This window comes from Ammospiza nelsoni, chromosome 7, assembly GCF_027579445.1.
Source record: "Ammospiza nelsoni isolate bAmmNel1 chromosome 7, bAmmNel1.pri, whole genome shotgun sequence".
NCBI classification, from domain to species: domain Eukaryota; kingdom Metazoa; phylum Chordata; class Aves; order Passeriformes; family Passerellidae; genus Ammospiza; species Ammospiza nelsoni.
In genome coordinates, this window is record NC_080639.1 from 21632615 (window position 1) to 21649486 (window position 16872).

Genomic DNA, 16872 nt, shown 5'->3' on the forward strand with positions numbered 1-16872 from the left:
CAGTCATCTGGGACTTGCCCACTGTGTTGTTGGGAACTCTTCTGCCTTTTCCATCTGCACCTGCTAAATATTACTGATTGCGTGGGGCTGTCTGCATGTTTATCAATGTGCAGTACAGAAACAGCGTTGCTCTGGAAGCCCTTGGCTCACATGCTGTTCTTTTATAATATTTGAGAGGCTGTCAGCAAGAGCTGTGAACAAAACCCTTTCAGATCGAGACGCTGTTGTGGAGCTGGACGCAAGGCTGAAGGAGCAGCGCAAAGCCGCGGGACGGCAGGCTCTGTACTATGCTGGCCTGTTCTTGTGGCACCTTGGTCGTGAGGACAAGGCCCGGGAGTACGTTGATAGAATGATCAGAGTTTCTGGTGGTGGTAAAGAGGTAACTGGTTCTTGCCTTTCTGTAATGTAAATGTTTATTACGACAATGCATTCTCTGAAGCTAGACTTGTGGCATTAATGCTGTTTGGAGGTTATCCTGAACTATTTTTTGTGTTCTAGTACTTTCCTTCTTAACTGTCATAAATTCATTTGACGCAGCTGAGTAAATTCCCATGATTCTTTTTTGTTAACTAATATTAATTTTCAGTTAGTAAATAATAATGGCTTAATAAATGAAAATAAACGAGTAAATGGAAATAATATGCACTTAAGCCAGTATTGCTACTTGCTACTAAGCCTCATAATTCCTAGCAAAAAAATAAGCATGGTAGTCTCACTAGAGGGAGACATCTGGATCTGAAGGCTCAAAAATACCCAGAGGATTGGGGTATAAATTGTTAGCTGTTGTTAAAAGCAGAATTTGCCTAGGGTTTCACTGAAATAAGTGGTATATATAGCATTGTCTTTGGCACTTATATGCAGACATTACAATTAATTAAAATCTTAAGTCTCTAAAGAGGTTTCTGGAAACCTACTATGTTATTTTTTTTAAAGGAGGTATCAGCTTCAGTTCAAGGAGAGAAACAAAATATTTGGCTTATTTTTTGTAGTTAAAGATCTTTGAGACAGAGTTGTCAACATTGAATACATTATTTTACAGTAATATCAAACAAAAATGTTCTGTATGGTTCAGTACATTGTTCAATTTGTAATTTTAGTTTTATGTTTCTATTACAAGAGTTAGAAATCTGCAACTATTCTTCTAAATATTAATTTCTGAAAGTATGATTTAAGTAATGGCTTAGCTTTCAAACTAACAGTGATTAATAATTTAAATTGGTAGTTTTTTTAAATAAGGACTAATTTATTGGCTAATTTATACTAATGTAGAAATAAATTATACTAATGAAGAAATAAGGACCTCACAAAGTAATAATAATAATAATAATAATAATAATAATAATAATAATAATAATAGTATGGTAGTTCCTAAAAAGACTAAGATAGGTCATTTTGGTAAAATAGCAGTATGTATGACTTTGCTTATTGAAACAATAGTAATTCGATTTTGTTTGCTTGTTTTTATTCTTACGAAATATTGTTTGGATATGTTATTTAGTGTGAAATATTTCCAGCTGAAGTATTTTAAAATATTCAAAGTAATTAATTTATTTTTTTACAGACACGTGCATAGAAAAAAGAGTACATTAGTATTTAAACATTTAGAATTTTTTTTAGACGTTCACTTATGATTAACTCTTTTTCTAGTTTGGTAATACGAAATTATGTTTAAATGTTTACATCTGATTTTTTGGGAGGTGGTTCAGAGTCTTTAAACTTGGTGAAATATGATTTGTTTAGTAGACTTGTTTTGATAAGATAGTTTATGTATTCCTTGTATGGAAGTTCAACACCTGCCTTTCTTTAAAAACATGCTGGAGTATATAAAGTTCAGTCTCCATTGCATAACAAAATCATGACCCTGATTGTTAGCAATTACAAAATATGGCTCTTCTATTAACCTTTGATTTTTAAATACACTTCAAAATATATTTTATTTAGTTAAGTTACAGTTAATGTTTGGAACACGTAAGAGAAATAAATTTCATTCATTATAAGTAGTAAGTTCTGCAGCAAAAAGACACATTTTGCCTTTTAATTGTTTAGGTGTTCTTTCTAATAATACTTTAGAAGATTTGAAAAATGTCAAGAGTTTTGCCTTGCACAAAAAGATTTTCTTTTAAATCAGAAAGTAGAAGAAAAACCTCAAGTTTCTCCCTTTTTGCAGCACTGTTACGTTTCCTAGTGTTTCACATAAACAAAATCTTAAGAAAACTTTATGCTGAAGTGTTTGCAGAAAATATTCTGTCTAATGTGATCTAATGTGAATGTTTGTGAGGTTTTGTTCTGGCTGCTGAGCGTGTTAGACTTGTTAGGTGCCATTGGTGTTTTTTTCTAATTCTGTCAGTAAATATACTATTTGGTTAATTTAACTCTGGAATAAATTATCCAAGTGTTAGGTTATGCTAAAGACTGGTTATGCCTCTGAAGCAGTTAAAATAGATACTGTAAGTCCTCTATTTAGGTTATTTCTGCTTATTGTATCTAGTGTAATTTTCTATTACCTAGTTAGCAAAGAATTCCAATTCGTATTTTGTTAACAGGGGTTAATTTTGAAGGCATGGCTTGATCTCACCTGTGGGAAAGAAACTCACATTAAAAAAGCTCTGAAATACTTTGATGAAGCACTGCAGGAAGGCAATGATGTTTTTGCACTGCTTGGTAAAGTAAGTTTATTTCACTATTTTAACTCCTCCTAAATGTCATCTTAGTCTTGTAGATTGGAGAGATGCTGATAAGAGTAGTGCATAATGAGCTGGTCCAAGGAACAGAGATACAGCTCAGACCCTGTAGGTACTTTCAGGTCCTTTAGACACCAGTGTGAAAAGAAAGGTATAGTTAAATTCAGTCAATCTGAATGTGTACTGTTGTTATGGTTTTGCTATGCACATGAGAAAACCTTTCTATTTATAGGTATAAAATGAGTTTCAAGTCACTTGAAAATGTAAAAGTGTGTAGTCCCTTCCTTTTTGCATAGGGACACCTGTGCACATTACAGAATTGCTGTGTGCCAAAAGGCAATATTTAAACACTGTAGTGTAATTTTTTGAATATTGTCAACACTCTTTTTAAATTGTCATTAGTCGATTTTGTGTGTTCATTTGTGTTCATGTAATCATCGATTATATTTCATTAAAGGAGTGGCATGAATTGTTTTCTTTACACACCACAGACATTGTTACTCATTAACATGATGTTTGTTTAGTATTCCAAAGCTAAATGCAGAAAAAATTCTTCAATGAGTATTAGAAGACTGAAGTTCAGGAGATTGTGCACAATGGTATTTGGTTAGGTGTGTGTGCTTGGCTGCATGTGGACCATTGAATTAAATTAAGAGTGTATATCAAATGTAGTTACTTAGTAATTAGGGTTTAGACAGACATGAATCTCTAGGGCTTAAAAATTAAAAATCTGTGCTTGCATAATTTCTGTCTTAAAAATATGAAATAAAACAGCACACATACAGTCACCTGGAATCTGGTAAGTAAATTCAAAGCCTCAAAGTAAAATGGGGTTTAAATCCTAAATTTATTTCTACTGGAATTAATTTGAAACCTCTGATTTTTTATTTCTGATAGTTTTGTGTTTGGAATACCCTGTAAATTGCATTGCAGTTAGAAAATTGTTAAATCTGGCAACAACAGTAGTTACCTGCTGAGAGTGGGTTTTTCCATGGTACGTGCCTCAGAGCTTGAAAAAATGTTCATCAGTGGGTTGTGTTGAATATCCTAAAATTGTGGGATACTTCATACAAAGGTACTTCAAACCTAATGAAGCAGTTTTACTCTTCAGCTACATCTGTCTTTTTCTTGCTTACAATGACTAGTAAGTTGTCAATATTGCAGTTACCTTTGTTACGGAGCACTTAGCACGCACCAGGCTTTACACATCATCCTTTGCTATTTGATTGTTGCAATATGTCTAGTTGTGGTTGATACTCAGGTAAAACTATTACTTCAGGAAAGAGCTTTTTCTCTCTAGCTCTTTTTCATGGTTTCTGTATGAAAGAATTTCTGAATCTTCTCACCTGTGTGAGTACAGGCTCTTGATATGGCTTGTCTTCCTCCCATTAGGCACAGTATTTTGAGGTCCGACAGAATTACTCAGGAGCTCTGGATATTGTGAACCAGATAATTGCAAACTTCCCAAACTTCATTCCTGCTTTCATAAAGAAAATGAAGCTACAACTTGCCTTGCAGGACTGGGAGCAGACAATTGAAACAGCACATAGGTTGAGTATGAAGTAGCACATCACTAAGTTCTCTTCTTGCCATGTTTACACCCAAAGGACACTTTGAAACAAAAGTAGATAGGTTTCCATTCATTGTTAATGAATCTGCATTAGTTACATCAGTTTTTTTTAAATAAATTTCCAGTAAATAAAGTTTTATTAGAAACCAGCCTTGCAATTCTGTGAGGATGCTACATAAATACGTGAATCCATTCTGGATGGAAGAGGATCTTTCTTGAGATAGGCATGAAATAAGATCTGTGCTTTCAGTTGAGATACAGGATCTAAAACCACTGTAGAATACAAGTTTTCCTATTCCTCTTTTCAGATAAAATAGATGATTGAGCAAGTGTTTGGTTTGGTTTCTTTACATTCACCTTTTGTTTGGTTTTAGACTATTGCAGAAAGATCCCCTCAATTTAGAAGCCATAAGAATGGAGGCCCTGCATCATCTGTGCAGGGGAGGAAATATATCTGAGGTGAGTTTTTTTATGAGCAGAATGGTGAGCACAACATAATGCATGTGGCATCTAGTCCCTACAAAGGCTGTCCTCTTTATGTATTCTCCTCATACACTCTGGCTGGTCCTGTGCTGCACTAATCTGCAGGAGATATATTCATTCACTGTTCTCATTTGAGTGGCTACTCTAGGTTATTGCTGGGGTGTTTTCTGGATGCAAAGGAAAAGACTATTTTTAACCTTCATCTTTCCAGAGAACAGGTGTCAAGCCAAACAGAAATCTGATCTGGATACCTGACTGAATCATGTTGATTTGAGTCATCAAAGTGATGTTTTTTGTATAAATGCTCTTTTGATAAATTCATAAGTTGTTGTAAGCCTTTCATTATTTTTAAATATTTTATTAATTGACATAAGGGAAATTATGAGGTCTTGTAGTGATAGATTTTTGCAAACAGGTCATAGTTTTTACACCAGTGTTTTGTTCACAATTTTTTCACAATTATTGTGGGGTTTTTTCAGCTCTAAGCATTCTACGCTATTTTTCCTTCTATTCCCAAGATCCATTTTCTTGCACAGGGCTATACACATGTATTTTGTATGTACAGCACTTGTGCCATTTTTCAGAAGTTCTAAAATAGCTGATCTAAATTTTCACCAAAAATTCATTCTGTATTTTTTCTCGTCATGCAAAAACTGGTAAAATTTAGGTGGAAAGAAAGCAAAAAAGAAAGTGTTTTCATTGTGATGTAGATATTTTCAAGTTGTAGAAGAAAAGGTATTTATGTTGCTTAACACATTTTAGTTATTGCAAAGAACTCAGTCATTAGGCTCCTTACAATCAAATTTAAGTCTTGTGCACAGTCATGGGAAAGACAAAGAAGTAGTAAGAATTGCTGTCTCTAGTTGAAGGCATCCAGGAAGGAGCCTTGCTGGACATAGTAGAGTGTTAACTAAAGATTCTGGAGTAAAATGTCACATGTAACTAAGAGCCATGTCTAGGGAAAAATTTCAAAGCTTGTTAGATTTACACGTTTCTTATTAAAAAACTCTGAGTACCCTATTATTGTATGTCCAAAAAATCCCCTTAGGTGTTTTGAGGAACTTACATTAAAAGTCTGAGCACTTGGAAGTGCTTTGCTTTTGAGCATGTGTGTCTGTATCACACTGAAGCCCAGACAGGATTCACAGATCAAATTCCTCAGACTATCTTGCTTTGTGAGACTCCTCTGTTATACCAGACTTAGCCCAAGCCTTTCACCTTTTTAGAGCATGGATAAAGGACACATGGTTTGCTTTATTGTCACTTTACTATTCCAAAGTATTTGCATAGGAATTCTCAAGTCTAACTGAGCCTGGAAACCTCAGAATTTACATTTCAATATATTAGCGCATAGTAAAAATGTGAGCAGTTTATAGTGAAAACTGTTTGATTGTCCTAACTTTTTAATTCTTTCTATTACTTATTATATTATTCCTTTTTTTTTTTTCAAGGCTTCAGCAAGACTGGGAGACCTGATTAAAGCACTGGAAAGATTAGAACCACGTAATTCTGAGCTATTCTGTAAAATGGCTTTAGCTTTCAGTAGAACAGTAAGTATGCCTTTTTTTTTTTTCCTTAAGCAGCATCCAGCTGTCTCCAGCTGTCTATATATCCTGGTTTTCTTCTATTTTTTGGTAGGCAGATATTAAATATCTGCTAAAAAGTAGAAAATTGTGGACAATTGAAATAGATTAACTCATGAAGCCTAGGTAACCACAATTTTCAAGTCTTATATTCAGCATGAATTACAGTGTTTAAGCCATCTCATTCCAAAATGATTTTACTCCTTGCTGTTAAGTGAGAAACAGTGAGAATACACTCAAATGCTTACCAGCCATCTTCTTACTGTACAAAACTGACAAGGTTAATCATGTAACTTGAAAGTGAAGGTTTCTTTAATCTCTGTATTTATCAAAAGTTGCTATAAAGAATCACTCAAAGCAACTATTAGTTATTGTATGGTATTGTATATTTATGTTTGAATCCATCCCACATTAATGTCACAGTTTTCATAGAATTACTGCAGGCTAATTTATTCTTACATGAGATGATGTTGTCTCTACTGCTCTGGCTATATTCAGTGTCTTTGTCTAATTGAATCCAAAAACTAAGAAAAGCTTAAGGCTCAAAGATTGTTCTTACCATTAGTGTGGCCGGAACCAGCTCATCCTTCAGCACACACAGACCTTAGTACAAAGAGCATTTGATTTGGCATCTGACAATGCAGAATTTGCTACTGAACTTGGCTACCAAATGATTTTACAAGGGAAAGTGAAAGAAGCTCAAAAATGGTACAAGACTGCTATGACACTTGATGAAACGAGTGTTTCTGCACTAACTGGTAAGGTCTTACACTTCCTTTTGGTTTTTACTAAACAGTGTTTTTTGGTGAAATTTTCCTATTACTGGTACTAGGAAAATCCAGAGCTGTTAGAACAGGAACACTGGGTTGTTTTCTCAGATTCGTTGTGTGCTTTCTCCCTTGTGGCAACAGTGTCTCCTTACTGAATATGCCTTTTGGTCTTGTTTATTAAAAAATTAATCTTTTCTGTTCTAAATTAGAGCTCTCAAAATAATAATAGGAACAGACATTTTACTGTATTGTACTGACTTTATTATTTAATTTCTGTAGTACCAAAGAACTAGAGAACTCTTAACCATTACAAAAATAAGAAAATCAATGGCATGATGGAACAAGCTGCCCATGTCCTTGTTTTGTCCAAATTAGCTTGAAAAACATAATCAAGTCAAAGCATTATACTTTAGATATGTGTTGCATCCAAAAAACTCCCACTCTATACTAAGTCTCATATGTATCAAGAAAATGGAGAGTAAATATGTCATATTTTCCTGTCAGATTTTTCCCTGTATTTTTTTCCTCTTTGACTGTGCCATGGCCTTAAACAGTATTAAAACTTCAGATTGCAGGAATGGTTTGTGTGTGTGCTTGAGGTTGTTTTCCTTCTTGTACTTGTTATGAATTTAGAAGCCAGACTTTATTGTGTTTCTGCTTAGTCTAGAACCAGTTGAAGATTCACCATTTCAAACTGCTATATTGCATATTAATGTGTCAATCATGTATCACCTACCCTAGGTTTTTCTGAGTATGTAAAATTTGCATTACCATAAGTCTTGATCCATTCTTTCTTTTCCTGTCACTGCTTTATGAAAAGACTGAGGAGAGGAAAAGTTAGTTCTGGAAAAGGGAAGCATGTGCTTGACCAGGAAGATGAATTGGCAATAAAGTTTTTCCATGTGTTGCAGGAATTATCCGTTGCCAGCTAATGCAAGGGCAATTAGAAGATGCAGAGCATCAGTTGGAGTTTCTTAATGAAATTCAGCAGTCCATTGGGAAATCTGGGGTAGGAGGCATCTTTCTTTACTGAGATACTTTGATTACAGTCTGAACTGTGGCCTTGTGTTACACCTTCTATATTACAGTCATTTGAGTAGAGCATTCTTAATGGAGTACTGTTAAGTCTTTCAGTTTTCTTTCTATTTAAGTCAGTGTGTTGTTTAACTTGGCAACCAGGCTGTTTGCTTGCAGAGCAAAAACATCACTTTCTAGCTGTGTTTCTTCTCTGAACATAATTTTGATATGTCAAGGAGGGACAAATATTAATTATTTCCAGGATTTTTTGATCAGACAAATGTAAAGGTTCTTGCACAAATTAAAGGAATGAATTGATAGAATAATCATCAAGTGTCCTTTACAACATGCTAAATGTCTTAGAGTATCCCTAAATATAAAGAAGAAGTGGCTAACATTGATAATTATGTAGTATTGTATGGGTAACAGATGAATGTATCTGGAATATGCAGAATGTCTGAGGGTTTGTGTTTGTTTTTTCTTTTCTGTAGGAATTATCTTTCCTGCATGCAGTCCTAGCTATGAAAAAACACAAGAGACAAGAAGACATTTTTGCTTTATTGAATGATGTTCTGGATACTCACTTTTCATCTTTGCATGGATTTCCTCTTGGTGTGGAGTATTTTGAAAAACTAAACCCTGATTTCTTGCTAGAAATTATTAGAGAATATCTTAATTTTTGTCCAGCACAGGTAAGCACCTCTATATTTTATCTGTCTAGGAATGGGAATTTTTCATTTTGAGAACAGTTAATCATGAAGCAAAAATACAGAAAATTTTCCCTTTTAAAATGTGAATTTATTTGAAGTAAGAATATGTTTTGGGATATTACACCACTTTTTAGTCAAAGTAATGATAAAAATAGGCATTTTGTGATGTGAGCAAGTGGCAGTAATGACATCTGAGGAAACTTGGGATATTTATTTAATGCATTCTGTGTGTGTAGTTGCACTGTCTTAGTATCTCTTAGGAAACTGTAATGACACAGTGAATAGAGCTATCACATTATGAAACTAGGTTGTTCACACTGACCACCCTGTCCATGAAATATTTTTGTTGGCTTAGGATATTTTTTCAGTAGATGTAAATTCTTTCTTTTGCATGTTGCTAAAAATCAGATGGAATACTGCCTATTTATATTTTTATTCCAGTGAAAAATCTCACTTACTTAGGTGGCTTAATTTTCTGTGGCTGAATTTGTGTGCTCTAGTTTTAGCAACAAAGGTATGTAGAACTTAATAAATGGGGACCTGACATCTTTAAAGCAGAAGAAACACATTAAAAGTTTCTTTAAATAGTGTCTTCCTTAAACAGAGTATTCTTCTGAAGTAGCTGGGAGCTGACTTCTGTTATCCTGTCATTATTTCTAGCCTAATTATAGAACCTTTCCATAAATATGTTTATGTAGAGTTTTATAATCTTAACAGGAAAACAAGTAGTTTTCCATTGTTGTGAGCTGTCTCACCATCTATAAGAAAATGACAATATTTGAAAGTCTAAAACATCAGTAGCAGTGACATTTTCATGTCACAGATGGCCTTGATAGGAAGTGACACACTCTGTGAGGTTTTGCTCTTATCTGAAGATTTCCCTGGGATATGTTCCAGAAATACTGAACAGCAATGATGGTTTTTAATTTGGAATTAAAACCTTTTCTGAATTTTTGTCCATAGAAAGGTTTTCAGAAGAAAAGACAGGCTTTTGCTGAAGTTTCCTTTATCTCTTTATTGCAAAAAAAGGACCCACAGGTGTTTGAAAGTGTGGGGTTAGCTAGGTGGTGGAGGCTTCCATTTTGGTTTAGGGTCCTGTGAAAATACTATTTGTCAACAGAATGATGCTTAGGTTACCTTTTCCTTTTTTTATGTATAAACCAGCAATTAGCTAAAGTAATAGAGGGAAAGGAATAATATTTCTGATAAAGAGCAATTAAAACATGGCATATTGTACTGGCAGTTTGCATGGGAGCAGCTGTTTTTCAGCTTCTATTTTCAGTTTGTTGGTAGCAGTATGAATATGTTCTGTGGTGTGGGATGAGGGTAGGCATGACAGGAGCAGAACCTTTTCTTCTCAGCCTTCTCATCATTTGTTCCGACTTCAGCTTTGTTGAAATTTAATTCATAGTAATGCTGTGTTGGATGAGTTGGCCTGGTAATTCAGAATGTGTAACCAAATTATTATGGCCTGACTCTTCTGTGTATGTCAGGTCTGAAGTGTTTCATTGTCCTTGAAGTCTGAGGCTGTCTTGTGTTCCTGCTGATATCAAGAAGTTGCCCCATTAAATTTCAAATGTTTTTTATATTTCTTCTTAACAACAGCTGAAGGAAATAGCAAGGCTTTGCTAATGCTCATTGTAGTTGAAAGTGAAGTTCAGACTTAAAAAGAAATGTAAATCTAAACCCTGTTGACTCAAATGCTGGTTTTTGTTAGCTTGTTGGTGTTCTTTTTTTTATTACTTGGTGTTTTTGCTCCTAGCCTGCAAGTCCTGGGCACTCTCCTTCACCACTTCTCAAGCACTGTGCTTCCGTTCTTGAAACTGTTGTAAAAACTGTGCCTGGTCTTCAACAAGCTGTCTTTTTATTTGCAAAAGTGAAGTACTTGTCAGGTAATAGTTATATGAATAGGTAGTTAACTACCTCCTTAGTTTATTTAATATAAAAAATTATTTCACACCTGTAAATAATAATGAATATTTTTCTTTCACTGCAGAATACTATATAACAATTAAGTGAAGAACATTTGCTCTTCATTTCTTTGCCTTTTATATGAGAGTATCTTAATTTTACAGACCTGTAAATAAGTATTTTTTTTAACTACTGTTTCCCAGAAAGTTAATTTATTGAATGATTTACAGAGGGAGCAATGAGAAAATACCATACCTTTGACCTGCTTTTGACTTCATGTCATAACTTTAGGATGCTTTGTATATGAGTTTATTCACTGGATGGTGATATTTATTAAAAAACCAAGGCAAATAAAAATGATATGTATATAACATATATATATATATATAAACTGCTTTTTCACTTTCCCTTCCTTTCCCCACTTCCTAGGGGATATTGAAGCAGCCCATAGTAATTTATATTACTGTCTGGAAAGGAACCCCTCTTATGCAGAGGCACATTTACTGATGGCCCAGGTGTATTTGGCTCAAAACAATATCAAGCTATGTTCTCAGTCCTTGGAACTTTGTCTAAGCCATAATTTTGAGGTAAGTGTAACAAAAGAATGAAACAATTTTATTCAGTCAGTCATCTGAAGTTTTATGTTTTTGTATATAATAATTTTCAACTGAACTTTTTATAATTCTTCTGCTACAAATTTAATATCTACATGTTTATATGAGTGTGATATCTGAATATTTATCAAATAAATGACCATGAAGACAAAACTAACACCTCACATTTCATGGGTCTTACACATTACAGTATGGGATTTTTGATTTGTTGACCTCATGTAGGATTAGCAGAGAGTTGGGAACACAGTACACACACACACACCCCACTCATTAGGTCTGAGTTGTGCCCAAGTGTCTTGAGACCACTTAGCTGGAAGCTGTTCTTTGCAAGCATGTCCCATCTTAGTTCCTTTCTCCAATTGATACATGAAAGCTGAAGATTTATATCTAATTAGCTGCCTAATTGAGGTCCTTGCCATTTCACAGAGCTGTATTTCTCTTACAGACTTTTTGTTTCATGTGAAGTATATTTTAGGAAGGTGAAGAACGGCACGCAGGACTTGTGCCAAATAATGATTGTTTGTTTCCTCTAATTAATAGCCTGGTGAAGTGTGCATGCAGACAGTGTGGAAGAATACCTTAAAACTCAGTCTAGTTTAAAATAAAGCAGTGATTAATGTTGTTCTGTCCCAAAGTCTCATCCTTTGTAATAGTTTCTTTGTACTTAAAAAACTTACTGAATTACTAGTTTGCGTACTCTTCACTTATTACTCTTATAATTTTGTTAGTAAATTTCTGAAATTGAATTTGTGTATATTTGGAGGAAAAAAAAAAAACCAAAGTTTCTTTCCAAAGTCAATATTAAAACAATCTTGCAAGGGGTTTGAATACTTTACATCAAGTAAAATTTGGAAACTCTTTATCTTGTTCTTTTTTAAGGTGAGAGAACATCCTACGTATCACTTAATTAAGGCCCAAACCCAAAAGAAGGTGGGAGAAATATCAGAAGCTATTAAAACCTTACAGATGGCAAGGAATTTGCCTGGAATGAGAAAACCTATAGCTTCCTCAAAAACAAAAGGAAAAAGTATTGAAATTGATGCAAGTGATCGTGTGTCTGTGTTCCTAGAGTTGGTAGAAGCTCATCGCTTGAATGGAGAGCCGGTAAGATGGCAAACCTGCTAAAATATAAAACACACCTGAAAACAATTCCCTCTTCCCATTCCCAATTCTATTTGTTCAGAATAGAAAACCACTTATTTTACCAAGAGGATTTGCTTAGTAAAACTTCCAGCATGTGAATATCTGATTTGAGAACTTCAGTACCTTAAATTGTACAGAGCAAAGAAAAACAAACTGTTCACAGGTGTTCAATTTTGAGACTTCAAAAACCATTTCATACTGTTGATGTTCATTTGCTGGGATGTAGATCCCTGTTTTGTTGTCAGAATGCTATTTAGCAGTAGTTTTGGATCATGTCCCTATCTTTGTGTAGCAGCAGCCCTACTATCAGCTGTGTCTGGATAAGCAATAGAACACTACCTATGTATAAGAATGTAAGAGAAGCCATACTGTCCTGTGGTTTGGAGGCCAGCCTGCTCAAAGCAGGACCTGTTGAAGCAAGGTGCTAAATGCATTCTCTAGCTGAACTTTGAGTATGTACTTGTTTATATGCAACACAAATGTAATTTTCTGTACTCAAACTTACTTTAGTAGTCCATATCACAGGAGTTTTATTTAAAAAGATCAGAAATACTATGGTGAAACAAGTGGATATTATGGTTTGTGGGTTTTTTTGATTGGTTTGCATAATGCCCATAAATGCTAATAGTGTCTTTATTTTTGGCTGTTCAATGACAGGAATGCAATTAATTCTATTATTTTTATTATTTGCAGCATGAAGCTGCTATAGTCATCCAGGATGCCATGAATGAATTTTCTGGAACACCCGAGGAGCTAAGGGTTGTGATTGCAAACGCAGATCTGGCAATTGCTCAAGGAGATGTGAAACATGCCTTGACTATGCTCCGAAATATTACACCTGAACAGCCTTACTTTGTACAAGCTAAAGAAAAAATGGCAGATATTTATCTTCAGTATAGGAAAGATAAGAAGTTGTATGCTGCCTGCTATAGGTAAAAGTTTGTGCTGTGCATAGTTGTCTAGATGTTTACTGATAGCATGGTGAACTCATTTTTTCTTCCTACTGCAAGAAATGAGAAATGTTTAGTGGCATGAACTCATTTGAGCAAATGTAGTAACTTTTAAAACAATAATTAGAAGTCTTATTTTGAAAAGATATTTCAGATTTTTTGGGGTTTATTTTGAGAAATAAAAAACTAAAATCTGCAGAGGATAAAATTGTTGTGCCTTTCTCTTGTTTAGATACCAGTATTGACATGTTATATACTAATCTATGTTTTGTCTTCTGTTTCCAGTGACCTAGTAGAAAAACTGCCAAGTGCTCATACTTTTCTTCTTCTTGGTGATGCATACATGAATATTCAAGAGGTGAGTGCTTGCTAGAGATGAATGGAATATTTGTGTAGTTTGTTGACTTTGTCTAGTTGAAACATTGTGGCATGCTGACTTTTATTGATTGATATTTGTCAAACAGAAACTGCTTTAGGATATAAAACAATAAATATTGACTATGAGTAGCTGTTTAAATTTAAAACTGTTGAAAATACATTTCTTATAAAAGCTTACTGGCTGAAAGTCAAGGAGGAAATGTTTTCTAGAGCATCACTGCCTCTTCTCTCAGAAGTATTGTAGCTTATGAATCAGTACTGGAGTTCCTGGAGCTGTACCAGATTTTGTTTTCTTCATACTCCTTTTATCTTAATCTTTGACTTATATGTGTTTATATTTTACTGTTACAGCCTGATGAAGCCATAGAAGCCTACGAGCAGGCCTTGAAGAAAAATCCGAAAGATCCATCTTTAGCAAGTAAAATTGGAAAAGCCCTAATCAAAACACATAACTACTCAAAGGTATTCTATAATTAATGTGTTAGGTTAGTTGAGTACTGTTTCGGCATGTGGGCTTTGCTTGGGTAAAAATATTACATTTCAGAGTGCTAAAATAGATATTTTGTCCTGAAAGTAAGTTCTTAAATTCCCTTCAGATCATCTGGCCAAAGGCACAGTGGGTAGCTCCACACATTAGTGGACTCTAATCTGTTGAATTGTAGTTCTGGTGACTTGCAGTGGGTTTGGGCCTGCCCTGAAACCCGTGTTTTATTACTTCTCCATTGAAAAAAAAGTAAAGCAACATGTCATTGAATACCTAGGTAACAAGGTTGTTGTCTTTAAATTATACACAAATTTTTGCTTCTTTCTTCAAGGCAATCAGTTACTATGAGGCTGCAGTGAGAAGTGGTCAACAGAACTTCCTTTGCTATGATTTGGCTGAGCTTTTAATGAAACTGAAGCAGTATGAACAGGCAGAAAAAATACTTCAGCAAGCTTTAGATCATGACCCTGGTAGGACTGTTATTAATTCACAGGAAAACATACAATTTTTTCAACTGTTATTTGTGTTTTCTGCACGACTCTAAGGAGTAAATGAGTTTATGGGCACTTTTTTCCCGAGGTTTAATTACATTTATTTACCTTTGTGGCTGTCTGAATAGAGAAGCAGTATTATTAGTAGTCCATTCTAGAAGGTTTTCTTATGTCACTATGTCACTTTCATGCTTTGCAGGGGCATGTTGGTTTTCCATCTTATCTACTTCTTACTGAAAAAGTCCTCTGATTTAACATTGTATTCCTGTCCTAGTTAAGCCATTGAGGATCTGGGTAATTTAATAGTCATGCTCAAGACAGCTTGATTTTCCTAGTGTGGAAAAATAATTAGCACTAAATACAGTTTGACCCATGTACTTTAAAATCTTATCTTCTGTCTTAAAATGAAGCAATTTTTTTAATGTCTTTTTTATTGTTTTGATAAATACACATTCTTTGAGAGAAAAATGTTTAGGAAAAGTGTTTTGGCTGATTCGGAAAATTATTGAATGATGTAATAATTTTTTATGGAAATGCTAGAATATCCTTTGTGGAAAAAAATGAATGATAGGAAATACACTGAAGGGAATGATCTTACATGGTCTGAGTTACACATTTTAATCTCTGATGTAAAATAGCATGTCACAATTACAGCCCTCAAAGACCAGTTTTCTGATAGAATATAGCTCTAGAAACTCCTTAATTTTAATAAAGATAAACCAAAATTTTTGGTGGTGTTTGTATTTTAATGTGGAACTGTGCTCAAGATACTGCGTTGGCAGTAGAGTAAAATAAATTTAAGCCAGGGAAGGCTTGAATTCCTCAAATAGTAATTGATGCATATTTATTTTAACCATTATTCAAAAGCAGCCTGCTGCTTTTAAGTAGATACTGTAATATTTATTTTATTGAATTCATGTCTATTCCAGACTCTAGCAAAAGATGCATAGTTTGAGGTCTGGCTAGAAATTTCATTGAAGAGTCTCATCCTTTTTACATCTAGAGTATCACATTATATCAATTTGGACATTTTTTGTTGAATTTTAAGAGGATTTAGACAAGAAATGTCAGGAATGGCTTTATTTCCTGTCTGCTTACATCAAAATATTTTCTGTCATGTCTATGAAAATGCTAATAGACCAGACATCAATTTTTTTTTATTCTGTTTGCATCTTTCAGTATCTTTGGCCTTAAATCTCACTTTGTTTGTAGTCTGTAAAGTTTACCCTGTTTACTTATCAACATCCTCTGCCCACCAGCAACGCACCAAGTCAGATCACAATTCTAAATAAGTAAGATGGAGCCGTGAATTTTTCATGTAAGCTCTTTACTGGAGGATGTGATGATTTCTATTTCCTTTGACTTTACTGGGATCAGCTCCTTCAAGAATAATGTTTGTTTAATGTCATTCTTACAGTTAATGAATTGTCTTCTTTGATGGAAGATGTACGTTACCAGGTACTTCTGGCAAAAATTTACAGCAAAATGGAGATGATTGACAGAGCTATAGTTTCATTACAGCAGGTAATGAGGAGAATCAAAAATACCTGTGAAACTTGCAATATCCTCATGTTTACCTCTGGTTTCACTTTTGTGCCATGTTCGAACCATAATATCCATGTGAATGTGGAAAATGAATGTATGCTGGGGATAAAGCACCAGTGACTGCTGTGAAATGTAAAGTACAAAAGGTGTTACACAGTCTGAGCTTTTTTGCAAGCAATGTTATCTGAATTTTAGATCAGAATGCAGTTTTTTGCTGCAAGCCTGCAGTCTTACTTTTCCTTCATTTGTGTGTGGAGCATAGTTTTAGCATATCAGGTGAAAATGAAATTGGCCATGAGGGCAGCTAGATGGCATATCTTTAGCTCAACATTGAAAATCATTCACAGAGTGAAATGGAACAGCTTTCAATGGCTACCTGTTGTTTTGTTGTACTGCTGAACAGCAGTATTAGTATTAAATAGCAGTAATAAGATCTGTTCATTCTGCAGTTCAATATTATCCCTCAGACTGAGGCTTGAAAGAATAAAGTTGGATGCTAGAGCTTGAATCCCTTAGAAAATGCTTTCTCAACAAAAAGGTTT

The 16872-nt window shown here is 34.4% G+C and overlaps 1 protein-coding gene across 1 annotated transcript in view; it reads left to right on the forward strand.

The window, feature by feature from the left end:
• Positions 1-16872, forward strand: part of TTC21B (tetratricopeptide repeat domain 21B) — a 35638-nt gene that overhangs the window by 2540 nt on the left and 16226 nt on the right. The window contains exons 4-19 of the mRNA XM_059476345.1: positions 213-379; positions 2544-2666; positions 4074-4231; positions 4626-4710; positions 6186-6284; positions 6883-7075; positions 7999-8096; positions 8596-8796; positions 10577-10706; positions 11155-11312; positions 12219-12443; positions 13176-13414; positions 13718-13790; positions 14162-14272; positions 14626-14764; positions 16203-16309. Of these exons, the coding sequence (XP_059332328.1) occupies positions 213-379; positions 2544-2666; positions 4074-4231; positions 4626-4710; positions 6186-6284; positions 6883-7075; positions 7999-8096; positions 8596-8796; positions 10577-10706; positions 11155-11312; positions 12219-12443; positions 13176-13414; positions 13718-13790; positions 14162-14272; positions 14626-14764; positions 16203-16309 (2306 nt within the window). The remainder of the gene's footprint in view (positions 1-212; positions 380-2543; positions 2667-4073; positions 4232-4625; positions 4711-6185; positions 6285-6882; positions 7076-7998; positions 8097-8595; positions 8797-10576; positions 10707-11154; positions 11313-12218; positions 12444-13175; positions 13415-13717; positions 13791-14161; positions 14273-14625; positions 14765-16202; positions 16310-16872) is intronic.